The 16,434-nt window shown below is 43.4% G+C and overlaps 1 protein-coding gene across 2 annotated transcripts in view; it reads left to right on the forward strand.

The window, feature by feature from the left end:
• The window catches only part of PLEKHO2 (pleckstrin homology domain containing O2), a 98,596-nt gene extending 89,077 nt beyond the window's left edge, over positions 1-9,519 (forward strand). For both annotated transcript variants that reach the window (XM_073568836.1, XM_073568837.1), the window contains exons 5-6: positions 534-635; positions 2,830-9,519. In XM_073568836.1, coding sequence (XP_073424937.1) covers positions 534-635; positions 2,830-4,215 — 1,488 coding nt within the window. In that variant the 3' untranslated portion in view covers positions 4,216-9,519. The remainder of the gene's footprint in view (positions 1-533; positions 636-2,829) is intronic.
• Positions 9,520-16,434: the final 6,915 nt, after the last annotated feature.

A 16,434-nucleotide genomic window follows, 5' to 3' on the forward strand; every position in this document is an offset into this window, starting at 1 on the left:
ATCTGCCCTAGGCACTAGTGATGAGCGCGTATACTCGTTGCTCGGGTGTCCTCTGAGTATTTTGGCGTGCTCGGAGATTTCGTTTTCCTCGTCTTATCTGCATGATTTGCGACTGCTAGACAGCTTGAAGACACGCGTGGAATGCCTGTTTGTTAGGGAATTCCCACATGTATTCAGCCTGTCTACAAGTCGCAAATCATGCAGCTGAGACGACGAAAACAAAATCTCCGAGCACGCCAAAATACTCGGAGGACACCCGAGCATGCTCGGGAAAACCCAGGTAATGAGTATACTCGCTCATTCCTAGTAGTAACCTTTACGCTGACCTAGGGGATTCTCTAAGTATCTCTGCTTCTATTTCCCACTACAAGGGACAAGAGTGTGAGGACGGACTTTATTTGATGAAGGCTTAAAAATTGTCTGTATCTAAAAGGTTATAAAACTGATTCATATTTCCAGGTGCCTCTCTTGTCTCCCCTAGCCTATCTCAATCATTCTAGTCTTAATTCTATTTTGTCATTGCCCATTTTTAGGTTAAGGTAGACCCCAAATGTTCACTAGAACATATTACTCGGGATCGTGCTAAGGTTGGAGCTGCAAAAAGAAGACCTCCCACAAGAATTCATCTCAAAGAGGTTTGTGAATTTTTTTTTTTTTTACAAAAATAATTATTTTTAATTGGTAGACATTAATTAGATTAAATCATTTATACATCACTCAGAAAACTGTTTTCATTAATATTTCCACCAATATCCTCTTTCCTTGTAAGACAAAGGTGTGTATTATTAGCAATGTTCCCTATACAATGGTCCAAAATGCAGGAAATTAGCTAGGAATGTTAGATATTAGATCTTAAAAAGATGTTGCATTAAAGGGAAACTGTCAGCAGGATTTCTCACCCCAAACTATTAGTATGTGCATATAGGTTTTTCAAGGACAAGTCCAGCAATACCTTTACATGGCCAATCCGTTCCTCCATTACTGAGAAATCAATGTTTGAATTGATATGCAAATTAGGGTCAAAAACATCCGTAGATCTGAAGACTGTGCCACTCCAGCTCTATTCCACCCCCAGGGCAGCATCTTCCTGCTTGACTAACAACTCCTTTGCCTGAAATCATGTAGGGAAGTGGACCGACCTATGGACCTGTCTGCAGCAGGAAGGTGAATGCAAGATGTGCAGTAAATGTACTCGATGTGAACTGCTGTAAATGTGGGGAAACAGTGAAAGATGGTAAAGTTCTGGGTTGGCCACTAGGGGGAGACCAAGGACAGCAGGAAAAGTAGACGGTGCAGTACTAAGGTTTGGCCACAAGATGGAGGCAGTGAGCAGTGAGAAAAGGGCTTAACAGCAGCTTAAGGCTAGGAAACTGCATAGTCATGGTGGGCGGAGTTACAGAGGGAAATAGAGGGAAATTCCTGGGGAGGGGAATAAAAAGGCAAAGAGAGTTCCAGAAGGAAGCCAGTCCAGGAGGAGTTCAGCAGAGGAGGAGACTGAAGGAGGAAGAGACTAAGAGAGGAAGAACTCCGGGAGGGACTGGAAGGAGAAACAGTCAGGGGGATGGCCCTGACAGGAGAGTCGCAGGACAGAGGAAGCCCAGGGATACCAGACGGACGGACTCAGACAGGTGAAGCACTGTGGTGGTAGGCCTAGGGCAGCCACAGCAAAAGAACCGCGAGGGACGTCAATTCAGGAAAGAGAAGAAGGTGAAAGGTACTCGGGCCTGTGTGTACAGAAGCTGTCATGCTGCTGTGGTCGTCGGGAGGACAGCCAATAAAGAGGACCTGTTGAACGTACATCGCTTTCTGTCTCCAGTCTGTTCGCGGCGAAAAAGGGACCATCCCCTAGTCAGCACACATACCTACAATCACTCAACATAGTGGCTGTCAGTCAAGCAGTAGGAGGCGGCACTGGGCAGGGAATAGAGCTGGAGTGACAGATGATTCAAATCTACAGTAGCTCTTCAGCCTTATTTGCATATCAATTCAAATGCTGATTTCTCAATAATCAAGCAACAGACTGGCCATGTGATTGTATTGCTGGACTTGTCTTTGAAAGAGCTACATGAACATTACATTTTTGTGCGGATGACATCTTGCCGGCAGATTCCATGTAAAAATAGAAATAGTTTCCAGCAAGGTTGCATATTTCTTCAAGAAACATGGGAAGGCTGCATCAAAGTGCTTTGATAACCTAGATATGAAATTCCACTACATTATTACTGGAACTTCCTACAACTGAGTATCTCTTTTAAAAGAAAACTGTCCCACGGAATTGCCAAAATATATCAATATCGCCATGTTCTTTGTCGCTTTAGCAGGGTTACAGACTGCTTTTAGATAAATTTCTATCTGGATTATGCACTATGCACATCCACTAGTCATCAAGCTGGCCATTCCTTTGAATAGTCATGCTGTCTGGACTATAATAATGCCCATTCAGGAATGATACACATACCAAAGGGGATCTGACATCACCAGAATAGCCCCTAAAATTTTGTTTCTTCAGCAGGCACAGTGAAGCCATATGTACTTGACTCAACATTATATGAATATTGCTCATGTATTGGTAGACAGACAGAGCTGTACTATGTACTTCAGATGAAGCCAAGTGCAGTTATACCCAGATTCCCTGTGCAAGCCGGTAAAGCATGGAGTAATGTTGTGCAAATCCGTTACTCGCTTACAATTTTCATACATATGTTAAAATACAGAATAGCCCAGTAATATAAGTAGTAGCTCTTAAAAACTTGAACATTGAAATGTAGTATGATTGTAGAGGCTTTTCACCCTATAACCACCAACCTTTGGTAATTTGTCTTATTGCAGGTGGCAGATGCTGCTGATGATGATTCCCTAAGACTAGGCCTTGAAGCTTTGGACACTGGAATTTTAACAGTAGTTCCCCCTGTTCCAAAAGAAAAGGATGAGGAACCAAAACCCCAGAAGGAACCAGTAAAGATCCCAATGCCACCCACAAAGCAAAACAATCTTCCAAGTACGGAATCACCAATCCATCTAGAAGAACCAAAAGGCGAGAAGGAACCAGTAAAGATTCCAATGCCACCCACAAAGCAAAGCAATCTTCTATCCATGGAACCATCCATGCATCCAGAGGAACCAAAGCTCCAAAATGAAACAGTAAAGATCCCAATCACACCTACGAAGCAAAGCAATCTTCCAACTATGGAGCCATCCATTTCTGATACAGGTAGTGATGCTCAAGTTTCTCATGTGCCACCTCCTCCTCCCAAAAACTTGAAAGAAAACATTTATGCTCGTGAAAAGCTGCTGTCTGAAAATGCAGAAACAGATATGGAAAATAAGTCTGAACCTGAAGTTTCTAATAATCCAAATGAAGGAAATATAACAAACATAGTCAGTTCTCCACCAAAACCCCCACCTAAAATGTTGTCAGACAAGATGAAGATCAAATGGATGGAGCCATCTTCAGAGTCGATGGAAAAAGAGAACATATCAGTAGAGAAAGGAAGTAAAGAGGACCTATCAGAAGTTGTAAAAACAGGTCCTCGTCAAACTATGATATCTGTTGGTATAGAAAAGAGAGACAGTACAAACAGTCTACAAGATGAAAATGAAGAGGAACAAAATGATGTGGATGATGATCAAAATGATACTGAAGATACATCTACAGAAAGGGCAACTGAAGACATAGAGGACAAAGAAAAGCACAACTTTGGTGAGAATGACATAATGACGGACGATATTCAAAAATCATCAACTGAACAACCAGCAACTTTCTTGGATGACACAAGATTGCTGAACACAAGACAAAACAAGCCACTGCCAGCAAAACGGCATCTCATTGATGGCAAACCAAAGGCATCTTCTATGGGAGACCTTTTATCAGAGAGCAATATAGACTTTGGAAGCAAAGAGGATGCCTCTGTGTTACACCTAACTAAGGACCGGTTAAACATAGTGGAGATGAAGTTGGCATGTGGCAGGCAAAGAACAGAAACCCTTTTAAACAAGGTTTTAAATGGGCAACGTGAAAAAGCAGAAGACGGCAATGGGCTAGATGCTAATTCTGCAACACTTCTCAATAAAGTAATGAAAGACCTTCAAGAAGCTTCCGAAGCACTGATGGAGATCAAGGCACCCAAAAATACAACACCAGAAGGAGAGACTGATAGGCAAAAAGAAAAGCAGAAGGAATTACTTGCACTTCAAAGGAGAACTGTTCACTTTTAATACTTGTTCGGAAGCAGATGTATTTGTAGATAGTATACAGCACAAATCGCTTCAGCACTTTATCTATAACCAGTCTCTATTTGGACCTTGAGGACGTTACCAAGCAAATGCTCCTAGTGTCTCCACAACAGCCAGTATATATATAAAATGGGCATGCTCTTGTTACTTTTCTAAATAATTTATAAAAAGTCCTTATTGTTTCACAGAATTTGTTTTGAGAATCCTACTATAATCTAGTCGAGGAACAATGCACTATTCAGGCCCTCAACCCATCACATTATCCAAATGGAAGATGAAATAGTCAATATCCCAGACAAAATACTTATAGTTCACATAGGACTTTTTGTCATTTCTTGTAATTCGTAGCCAAATGTCCAGTATTTACATAGACTATATACAGCTCTGGCAAAAATTAAGAGACCACTTTTAAATGTTCAGTTTGTCTGATTTTTCTCTTTATAGGTATATTTTTTGAGTAAAATGTTAAATTGTTCTTTTAGTCTATAAACTTCTGACAACATGTCTCCAAATTTCCAAGCACTAAATTTTGTTTTCTTTTTCTGAAAAATACAAAATTGGTCAAAATAAAAAAACAGTGCTTTTAGACATCAAATAATGCAAAGAAAACAAGTTCATAATCATTTAGAAACAACAATACTAATGTTTTAACTCAGGAAGAGCTCAGAAATCAATATTTTGTGGAATAACCATGATTTTTTAAAACAGCTTTCATGCACCTTGGCATGCTTGCCACCAGTCTTTCACACAGCTTCTTGTGCAAAAATGTAAGCAGTTCTTCTTTGTTTGATGGCTTCTGACTATCCATCTTCCTCTTAATTACATTCCAGAGGTTTTCAATGGGGTTCAGGTCTGGAGAATGGGCTGCCCATGACAAGGTTTTGATATGGTGGTCCCTTAATTTTTGCCAGAGCTGTAGATGCTATCAGAGCTAAAACTATCTACTAGAGTCATTGTGGTGGCCATCCATATACAGAATACCATTCTATGTACAACTATAATACTGGTCACTGAACAAAGACAGCAGAGATACCCTTATAGTTTTACCTGTTACCGGAAATATTGAAAAGGTCTCTCAAATATCCATTAACAACAGACACAAATATAGAGGAATGTAACTTTTTTTCTTAAAAAAAGTGTTTGCCCCTGCGGCAGAGGGGACATGGCTACGAGTGATCCAACAGATTCACTGTAATCTCCTCCATCTTATAGATTCACATTTCTGGTGCACAGCAGTCCCCAAAAATGTATTAAATTCATTAAAAGGGTTGTCCACTATTCGGGCAGCCCCTGTTTCCTTCCAGTAAAATAATAGCACTTAATAATAATAATACTCACCTCCGGTGCAGGCGCCATTCCAGCAATGTTGGCACTGGCTCTCCTGTGGCTCACGTGATCCTTGCGGCCAATCGGTGCTAGATTCATTCTCTCCTATGGACATAATTGATATCCTGTGGAAGTCAGAGCTGCAGCTGCTCTCTCACTTCCTCTGGATGTCTTGATTTGTCCGAGGAGGAGAGAATGAAGCCAGCGCTGATTGGCCAGATGGATCACGTGGCATAATAGTCACGCGATCCCCAGGAGAGCCAGTGCCAACGCTGTTGGAATGGCGCCGGCACCACAGGTGACTATAAGTGTTATTATTATAGTGGGGAAAACATAGGTATTTGGAAGAGGTTGTCCGAGTAGTGGACAGCTCGTTTAAGGAGCGTGCAGCTTGTAAACAATTTGCCAAATTTACACCAGCAAACTCTGCTTCCAGACAGGGTCATCCCAACCTGTACAGATACTAGATATGGAATATATTAACAGTTAAAGGGTTTTCACCCTTTAGTGTTTTATGACATTAGCAGATGTTCTCCTTTAAATTAATGGAGGTTATGTAAAGTTCTGTATATTAATTTCAGTGGAAACATTGCACTCAATCAGATTGCCCTTCATCAGTCACTTGGACTAATACCAGATTCATTTTTGTTGAGCTGATTTATGTGGCCTTATCCACATGGTATTGAGCTTTATAGTTAGAAAACCTTATTGTTATTGCTTAATAATGGATTGAGAAACGATTTTATTGTAATTATGTCTCATTATCAAATGTGGGGTCCCCGAGGGACAGGCAAAACCTCTATATGATATACGCCATTGGAGCTGGTCCTACAAATGGATTCAAAGATCTGTCATTGGTGATGGAGGATCTGATTGTATCCAGATGTAGAAAATTCTCCACCTTTACCAGACCAGAGTCAAACACCAATCAGCCATAGATTTTGTATGGATTTAAAAGGGCAGTCGGTGATTATTTTTTGTGTTTTTTTTCATTTCTCCCTTTATTAGCAACCATGCACCCTGCATGTACATGTGTAATGAATGTACTAATATATTCATCGGTCGCCATCTTCAACTATTTTCAGTGGCGCTCCACTACATTCCAGCAACACATGACCTGTGACCTACCGGATCACACAGTGTCTGCTTTTTGGAGCGGAGGACAGTTTTTACATTTTCTAAATGTCAATCTATGAGGCTCTGGATATTGCTTTAGAGGCTGGTTCTGAGTCTTGTAGACATAGAAAGTAACTGCTGCTCCATGTAAAACACGCCGTTTGATCCAGCAGGTTACAAATGTGGTCACGTGGTGCCGGAATGTACCGAACGCTGTTGAAAACGACAGTAGACAATTTCCATGATGTAAATGATCTGTGGCTAACATGTATCAGATACCACAGGACTTCTTCAGATAACTTGTGAAGTCCGTGCTCCCACCTTTCAATATTATGCAGGTGGATTAAATGTTCTGGCTGATCAGTATATGCTACTCTATGTTATAGTAATCTATTATTGTATATACCCAACTTTAGACATTCCTATTAGTTGGAAAACTGGAACTGATGTAAATGTGTGACTAGTTAAGGGATTCTACTCCAATAAAAAATGGGATTTTTTTTTTTTGCATGCAACCTCAACAGTGACTTACAGTCTCGCCCATTAACGAGTGCTGACTGGCAAAGTACAAGTTGATAGTCATTCATTTACTGGACCATCCACAAAAGTCAATGAGTACAGATGGAACAGAACGATCATTAAAATGATCGTTTTACCCCCTTGCAGCATAATGTTATCAGCGGCACATCTTCTGCTTACATGGGTTCATATGCTGCTGATAATCATAATCATTAAGCCGCCTACATGATCCATTTACCTAACGAATGAGTATTTAGGTGATTTATGGCAAATTTACCTGTGTTTTATATGGGCCAGTAACTGGGAACGAGCGTTCCTACAAATGTTCCTGCCCTGTTTAACTGACTGTGTAAGGCCAAGTTCATTGATGGTGAATTTTTTTCATATTCTGTCCTCGATAGTATTGTAAATATTTCTCTTCACATACAACAGCCCACACAGTAGCATTTTTCCCAAGTGACTTGAATTTGAAAAAGTACCTGTAGCAACTACAATTTCCTATATCACAAACTACAGTGGTGAGACCCCAGTCTACGGAGTCCTGTTCTGTTGGAATCGTTTTTTTGATCCTCTGAAACATCGCTCCTGTTTTTTTAAAATTATCAAATGCAACAAAAACGAATCTGTATATTGAACGCACAACTTTGTTTTAATCAGGACCATTTTTCTATGAGTTCTCTTTTCTCAGGTTTTTGTTGTGCCTGGTGAAAGAAGACATTTCATTCCAATTATTTCTTGCTGATCTTCAGATTATTTGGTAGTATTAGATAGTGCTCTCAACACAATGTGTGTGATAGAGAGGGTCTGAAGAATGGACTCCCTACTTTCTAAAGACCATCTGCCCTAATACTGTATTTCAGTGGGTTTTTCTTAATAAGTAAATCTTTCTAAGTGCAGCACCTGTCAAAGTTTGGAGCAAGGTTGTTCTCTGCTGGACACCAATCCCAAATCTTCAGAGATATTTTTATCAAATTTCTGCCATTGAGTTTCTAAACTGCAGCTATCACATTTCTTTAGTTAGGCTCACACGACCAATGTCTCCACATCCAAGAAAAACAGTCCATTAATTTGATCAGAGTTTTATCAGCATGGCATCAGTTTCTCCACCGTCTCCATTTTGTCAGTCCATGAAAATCGGACCACACTTGGATGCACTCCGAGTGCAATCCAATTTTTTCACGGACTCATAGACTTGCGTTGCCGATTTTGATCCGAAACGCGAATCAAATTATGACGGTCTCCTGTTTTTTGTCTGAGGAAAAAATCTGACGTGTACAGCGGCATAGAATATCATAGGTACGAGTGCTATCTGTGAAAACAAGGGAATGCACTCGTACGAGAAAATTGGTTGAGCCCTAGCCTTAAATTCTTATCATGTAGAATCAAAACATCTTCCTTAGCTTTGAGCTTGCATTGATTAGTTTTGAGCTTGAATGAATAAGATATACAAAATGAACCATTACTAATGTCCACCACATACATTTCACAACTGTCAATCATTTGGCCTACAGCCATTTCGGCCGAGTGAACCTATGTTCTCTGTGAGAGAGCTGTCATCAGACATGCGGTTTATCACTGGGAGAACACAGTGATCATCCGTCTAATATCAGACACGTCAGATCAATATTTTCCCCGACAATAAATTGTCTAGGGATCCAATACACTTTAGACTGTCCGCCAAACCCATCAATATCTGCAGGTTTGGCTGACATTAGTCTAATGTGTATGGGGGGAACATAAAAAGTCACTTTGAGTTAACCTTTTACCATACCTCTCGTAACTTCAGCTATAAAGGCATGTAAGTAATGTGAAGCAGTTTGCTGACCTAAATTGTATTATCTGTGTGTTTTGTGGTGGCTGGTTACCAGGTCTGGCACTAAATTACGCATTCTATTCAGACTTGATGCCAGGAGTGGATTTTGGCCCTGGATCTCATTCAGCTGGGGATGTTCATTTCAGCTGGTCCGGATGCAGTGTAACAGCTGGGAGAGACTACACGAAATGTCTGGGATACCTTCCCCAACCATTGCCAGAGCTCTCACTCTGGAAAATGTTCTTCTTGAAATCTAGGTGAATCTTCATAAAACATTGGAAAATTTATGTTGTTTAATTTTTCTTCATGAAATTTTCTTGAAATGTGACTACTATCAAGTATGTAGACTCATTTATCAACCCAGTGGCTGATTGTAATTACATAGAATATTTAAATGGGGCACAATGTTTCTGCCATTTTTAGTACAAAATGTTATCTTCGTATGAATAAAATAGTATTTTGTCATGACCATTGCTTTGTATAAAAAGCTATTAAAGTTTTTTTTCCAGATAGCTTCAATTGTCTGCTTTGCCAACACTTTTCCAAAAATAGGTTGAACCATCAGGACCTCCATCCTTTATTATTGATATTTCTTTCATAGGAAACTCCCTCTGAGTTAGTGCTGTGGACTGTACAGTTATGGACGCTGTGAAATACTACATTTTTCTACAAACTGATTTAATGAGCCATTAAACTGCACCGTCGATATGTACTTACACTTGCATGGCTTCATCTCTGAGACAAGCATATGCTACTGGCACGATCAACCAGGTAGCACCCAGCATGACTGCAATGAGTTGAGGTCCAGGAGGAAGTGTAACCCACCAGTGTTTGCACCTTTTGTGCATTAGCGGTTATGCATTTCAATTTGCAGGGAAGACTTTGTTCATGGTAGTTTTTTAAGGGATGAAAGGGACGGTTAGACAAGAAAAAAATATATTTAAATGTGTTAAAAATTAAAATATATAAAATTTACTATTACACTAACATTATCAAATGGCCACCGTTGTCCCACTGTCGGTATTTTTCTTGGCTACTAACAGTTTTACTTTCCCGAAAGAGATTTCTGTGTTGGTACATGCCTTTTGCTGTGTGTAAAGGGTGCTGGCTGACTTGCTTATTTTAATAAATGAGCCAGCTCCCTTCTCAATCACCAATGATTCACAGACAAAGAAGGGAGCTGGATTAAAGTTTGAATTGAAAGTCAACTGGCATACCCATCCTTTCTGTGTTAAGGTCACCTTGTGAAGTGGACCCACTATGCCCCAGGTCTGGATGGGAACATGGACCCCAGGCACTGGTACAGCTCTCAGCATGTCACAAGTGGAATAAGGACGAGACACCATCAGGAATCTTGCAAGCAGCAGGACGGGTGAAGTGAAGTCAGCAGGTCAGCAGGGACACAAGAAATAGAACTGTCATGATCCAGGATGGGGTTTGCCTTTGGCCCATCCTGGTCAGACAGAGGTTAATTGTTTCTGTCTCTCTCTGGCAGAGGGCGGCTATTTAATGCTCACTTGACCTAGGTCCAGTGTCAGTTATACTCCTGCCCCCAGCTGAGTTAGTTGACCTCGTGCGTACGTGTGCCTTGTGCCTGATAACTTGCTTGCTTGTTTGGTTTTGATCCGGTTCTGTCCCAGTTATGAGTTCTGCCTGTCCCTCTTGTACTGCGCTACTTCTCTGTGTATGACCCTCTGCCTGTGACTTGACTATTCTCTGCTCGTCCCTCTGGTACTGCACAGCCCTCTCCGTGTACGAACCCTCGCTTGTCTGACCTGCATTTTCCTCTCCTCTACTACAGTCTCCCTGCAGTAGGTACATTTCATCATCTGCAGCTATAGGATGCTAAGCCCCGCCCCCTGCAGTCACATTATCGTAGGTCCTGGGACTCCTTACTATTTTCAGTGCCGCAGGTCCTGTCTGCTTGAACCATCACTACAGTATTGGACCCTGCGCTCTCCCATAGTGTGGGTAAGTCAACCTGCTCTGCATGGCAGTTTGCCGACGCTGACAGGGTCCTGACATTAGAGTCCTGACTTTATAACTGACCGTTACCATTTTTTTTCTCTGCTCCCCTTCTCCTGTGTATGATAGATCCAATGCACGCTCTTTCTGAGCAGGTAAAGCACCTGACTCAGAAGTCTAAGAAACTCCTGGGGGAACAACTAGCCCTGGCTCTGTCTAAGCAGCTGATCGCTGACACTGTGCAGGGGTTTTATCATCGGGGGCTCGGGATGTTACATTAATTTCCCCTGAGTCTCCGGTTAAGTTACCGGATACCTTTTCTGGAGATAAAAAGGAATTCAAAGTTTTCAAGGAGGGCTGTAAGCTTTTTTTTTTCATTGAGACCACACTCTTCTGGGGATGAAAGTCAGAGAGTGGGGGTCATTATGTCTCTGCTAAGGGGAGCCCCCCCAGGCTTGGGCTTTCTCCCTTCCGACCACTGCCCCTGAGCGTATGACTGTGGATGCATTTTTTGAGGCCCTGGGGCATATTTATGATGAGCCTGATCGGATGCGTATGGCTGAGGACATGGTGATGAGTGTGTGCCAGGGGAAGCACTCAGCCGAGTGGTTTTGCTCAGAGTTCAGACGTTGGGCTGCTGAGGTCTGCTGGAATGATGCCGCCCTCCGGTGTTTGTTCCGTAGAGGCCTGTCTGAACATCTCAAAGATGCCTTGGCTCTCCACCCTCCGCCTGATTCCCTGGAGGAGGCTACGATACAGGCCGTCCGAATGGATCGCAGGCTACGGGAGAGGGGAGTGATGCAGATTGAGACCCCGTTATTCTCCCAAGGAAGGGGAGCTAGTCCTACATTGGAAACCCTGGAGATGGGAATCACCGACCTCAAGGAGAAAGAAAGGAGACAACGGCGCTTGGGAAAATGCTGGTTTCACTGTGGCGATTCTGGACATTGGAAAAAGGATTTCCCCTCCTGTCCACTGACCAACAAGCGACTGAGCCCGGGTGATTGTCGTGGAGGTCACCCAGGCTCTCAGGTACCTTTTTTCTCCATTTTCAAAAATGTTGTTGCAAGTGGAACTTTGTTGTGGGAGTGTCTGAACATCCACTTCAGCCTTCGTGGATTGCGGATCGTCGTTGAACTTTATTGACTCTGACTTGGTGTCCAGGTGTAAGTTAGGGACAGTTAGGCTGGAGACTACTATCCATGTTGTTGCCATTGACAAAACACCACTGGCTAAGAATGACGTCATATTTCTTACAGAGGAGTTTCTCCTTAAAGTGAGTTCATTGCACGAGGAACATATTTCATGCTTTGTTATGGACAACCTACCTGCGGGACTGGTGTTGGGGTTCCCCTGGTTACAATTACATAATCCTGTGATTAATTGGGAATCTCGCGACATTGTTAAATGGGGTCCCTATTGTTCTGAAAAATGTCTTGCTACTGTGTCTGTGTCGTCCGTTGGTCTGGAAGGTATTCCGGAGTACCTAAAAGACTATATTGACGTTTTCTCCGAAAAAGAGGCTGAAGTTTTCCCACCACACCGTCCATTTGATTGTGCCATTGACCTTGGTTCCAGGTGCTAAATTGCCCAAGGCCCGCTTGTATAACCTTTCGGGTCCCGAGCGGGCAGCTATGAAGGAATACATTTCCGAGAGTCTCCGTAAGGGACACATTCGTCCTTCTGTTTCTCCCGTGGCGGCGGGGTTTTTTTTCGTAAAGAAAAAAGACGGTGGTTTGTGCCCATGCCTCGATTTTCGAGAGTTAAATAAGATAACTGTGAGAAATACGTATCCCCTCCCACTTATTCCTGATTTGTACAACCAGTTGTCCGGAGCTAAGTGGTTTTCGAAATTAGATCTACGGGGAGCGTATAACCTTATCCGAGTCCGGTAAGGAGATGAGTGGAAAACTGCTTTTCTCACTACTGAAGGGTTGTTTGAAAATTTGGTCATGCCTTTCGGTCTGACCAATGCTCCAGCGGTCTTCCAAAATTTCATCAATCACGTGTTCTCTGATTTTATTGGATGTTTTATGGTGGTGTATTTGGATGACATACTGATCTACTCACCTGATAAACAGGCTCACATTGGTCATATTCTGGCAGTTCTCCAAAGGCTTTGGGAGAACTGTCTCTTTGCTTAACTAGAGAAATGTTTATTTTTTGTTCAGGAACTGTCTTTTCTGGGATTCATTGTGTCTGCTGAGGGGTATCGCATGGATCCTAATAAGGTGCAGGCCATTGTCGATTGGGTTCAACCCTGTGATTTGAAGGCTCTGCAGCATTTCCTAGGATATGCCAATTATTATCGTAAATTTATAAGGGTGTTCTCACAGGTGGTTAAACCCCTCACAGACATGACTCAAAAGGGGGCCGATATCAAGAATTGGTCAGCCGCAGCGATAGCGGCGTTTCAGTTTTTAAAAAAATGTTTCATGTCTGCTCCGGTTCTTATTCAACCGGACCCGTCTGAACCATTTATTGTTGAGGTAGAGGCCTCAGAGGTGGGGGTGGGGGCGGTATTGTCCCAGGGACCTGCCACTTTGACTAATTTGAGACCTTGCGCCTTTTTCTCGAAGAAATTCTCCCCTGCGGAGAGAAACTATGATGTTGGGAATCGAGAACTTCTGGCCGTGAAGTTGGCCTTTGAAGAATAGAGGCATTTTTTGGAGGGGGCTGTCTATCCTATAACCGTAATTACGGACCACAAGAACCTAGCTTACATTGAGTCAGCTAAAAGGTTGACTCCTAGATAGGCTAGATGGTCACTTTTTTTTTCCCGATTCCACTTCTCTATCACTTTTCGGCCAGGATCCAAAAATGTCAGAGCTGATGCCTTGTCACGCAGTCTAGATCCGGTTTCCCCCCCCCGAACCTCCATCCTCCATTCTTCAGCCCGGGGTGGTGGTGGCAGGTATTTCTAATATGTTGGAACCGGAGATTCAGGAAGCCCAGTCTCTTGCACCTCCGGCTAAGTCGGTGGATAAACTTTTCGTACCAGCTCAATTTCGTCTCAAGGTCCTCCGGGAGTTCCACGACTCAGTTCTAGGTGGACATCCAGGGATCTCGGCTACCCGGAAGGCCATCGCTAGAATATTCTGGTGGTCTTCTTTAGCCTCTGATGTTGGGGAATATGTGTCTGCTTGTGATGTTTGTGCCCGTGCGAAAAACCCCCATATCCGGCCGGCTGGGGAATTGGTACCACTACCAATTCCTGAGAGACCATGGACTCATTTGTCCATGTATTTCATCACCAACCTTCCCCCCCTCCAAGGGTAATACCGTCGTTTGGGTTGTGGTGGACAGGTTTAGTAAGCAGGCACATTTTGTACCTTTGGCGGCTCTACCTAATGCGAAAACATTGTCCAGATTGTTTGCTGAGCATGTGGTGCGGTTGCATGGGGTACCTTTGAATGTGGTGTCTGATAGGGGAGTACAATTTGTTATTTGTTTCCAGATTTTGGAGGGCATTTTGTAAGAGGTTGGGTATTGGTCTGTCCTTTTCATCCGCTTACCATCCAGAGACTAATGGGCAGACTGAGCAGTCCAATCAGTCTCTGGAGCAAATTCTGCGTTGCTTGACCTCAGCCCGACAGGATGATTGGTGTACTGCGTTACCTTTGGCCGAGTTTGCGTTTAACAACCGCATTAACCAGTCTACGGGTACATCACCCTTTTTCTGCAACTATGGGCTTCATCCACATTTTGTAGAGTTTTCCCGTTTGGACTCTGGGTGTCCTGGGGCGAATGAGACTATCCAGCGGTTGGGGGAGGTATGGCAGGAGGTCCAGAGTAACATTACGAAGGCCCAGGATAAATATGAGTTTTTTGCAGACAAAAAACGGTCTTTGGGGCCGGTGTTCCAGGTTGGGGATAAGGTATGGTTATCTACCAAGAATATAAGGCTCAAGGTCCCCTCTGCGAAGCTTGGTCCTAAATTTATTGGTCCCTATGAAATTACCGAAGCTTTTCGGTTGCATCTCCCGCCATCTCTACGGATCCCCAATGTTTTCCATAGGGCCCTTTTGGAACCTGTGGGTTCCGGTGGGGAGGGATCATCGTCTTCCCCGCCACCGGTTTTGGTAGACGGGCAGTCTGAGTACGAGGTGGAACGAATTGTTGACTCTAGGTTGGTACATCGTGCCCTTCAATATCTTGTACATTGGAAATGCTACGATCCTGAAGACCGGTCGTGGGTTCCTGCTCGATCGGTTCATGCGGATCGGTGGGTCCGGGCCTTTCACGCCAAGTATCCTGAGAGACCCGGGGGTCCAGTGGCCCCCCCGTTGAGAGGAAGGTACTGTCATGATCCAGGATGGGGTTTGTCTTTTGGCCCGTCCTGGTCAGACAGGGGTTAGTTGTTTCTGCCTCTCTCTGGCAGAGGGTGGCTATTTAATGCTCACTTGACCTAGGTCCGATGTCAGTTATACTCCTGCCCTCGGCTGAGTTAGTTGACCTTGTGCATACGTGTGCCTTGTGCCTGATAACTTGCTTGCTTGTTTGGTTTTGATCCGGTTCTGTCCCTGTTACGAGTTCTGCCTGTCCATCTTGTACTGCGCTACTTCTCTGTGTATGACCCTCTGCCTGTGACTTGACTATTCTCTGCTCGTCTCTCTGGTATCGCACAGCTCTCTCCGTGTAAGAACCCTCGCTTGTCTGACCTGCGTTTTCCTCTCTTCTACTACAGTTTCCCTGCAGTATTTACATTTCATCATCTGCAGCAGTAGGACGCTAAGCCCCGCCCCCTGCAGTCACATGATCGTAGGTCCTGGGACTCCTTACTATTTTCAGTGCCGCAGGTCCTGTCTGCTTGAACCATCACTACAGTATTGGACCCCGCGCTCTCCCATAGTGTGGTGTTGTGAGTTCATTTTCCCCTTCACCGTCGATGTCTGATGAACTCCCTCTTCTGGTGAAGGAAGGTAGTGAGGCTGATTACCAAACACCTGATCTGGTAGATGATGACTGGGTAACAGGAAATTCTGACTGGATATAAGGCAGCCGACGCCCTTCTGAGTCGCTGGTGATTTCTCTGCTGGATTCTTGGAGACCAGTCTGATACCTGCTTCCCATAGATAAGTTTTTGCTCTGCTATTGAACTTATTAGTTTTGTTTTGTTTACCTTGTTTTTTGGAGTTCAGCCATCCCCGGTCGGGGGTGTGCTGAGTTCCATTTTTGTCTCTTTGCTCTATCTTCAGAATTTACCTGAGTGCTGATTGTCTTTTTGAAGTCCTAGCGACTTCAGGGCCTGTTTCTTCCTATCAGACGGTTGGGACATTTTTTGGTAGGGTTTTTTACGGATTGCAGACAGCAGCTTTTCTATCCTGTCCTTTTTAGTTAGCTTGGGCCCCATCGTTTGCTCAACCTGTCTTTCTATCTGTGTTAGTGTTTTCATCTTGCTTCACCGTCATTATATGTTGGAGGCTGCCTATTGCTTTGGGGTCTGCTCTGGGGCAGTTTAG

The sequence above is a fragment of the Dendrobates tinctorius genome, unplaced genomic scaffold (genome assembly GCF_039654945.1).
Source record: "Dendrobates tinctorius isolate UK_male_01 unplaced genomic scaffold, ASM3965494v1 ptg000022l, whole genome shotgun sequence".
Taxonomy (NCBI): domain Eukaryota; kingdom Metazoa; phylum Chordata; class Amphibia; order Anura; family Dendrobatidae; genus Dendrobates; species Dendrobates tinctorius.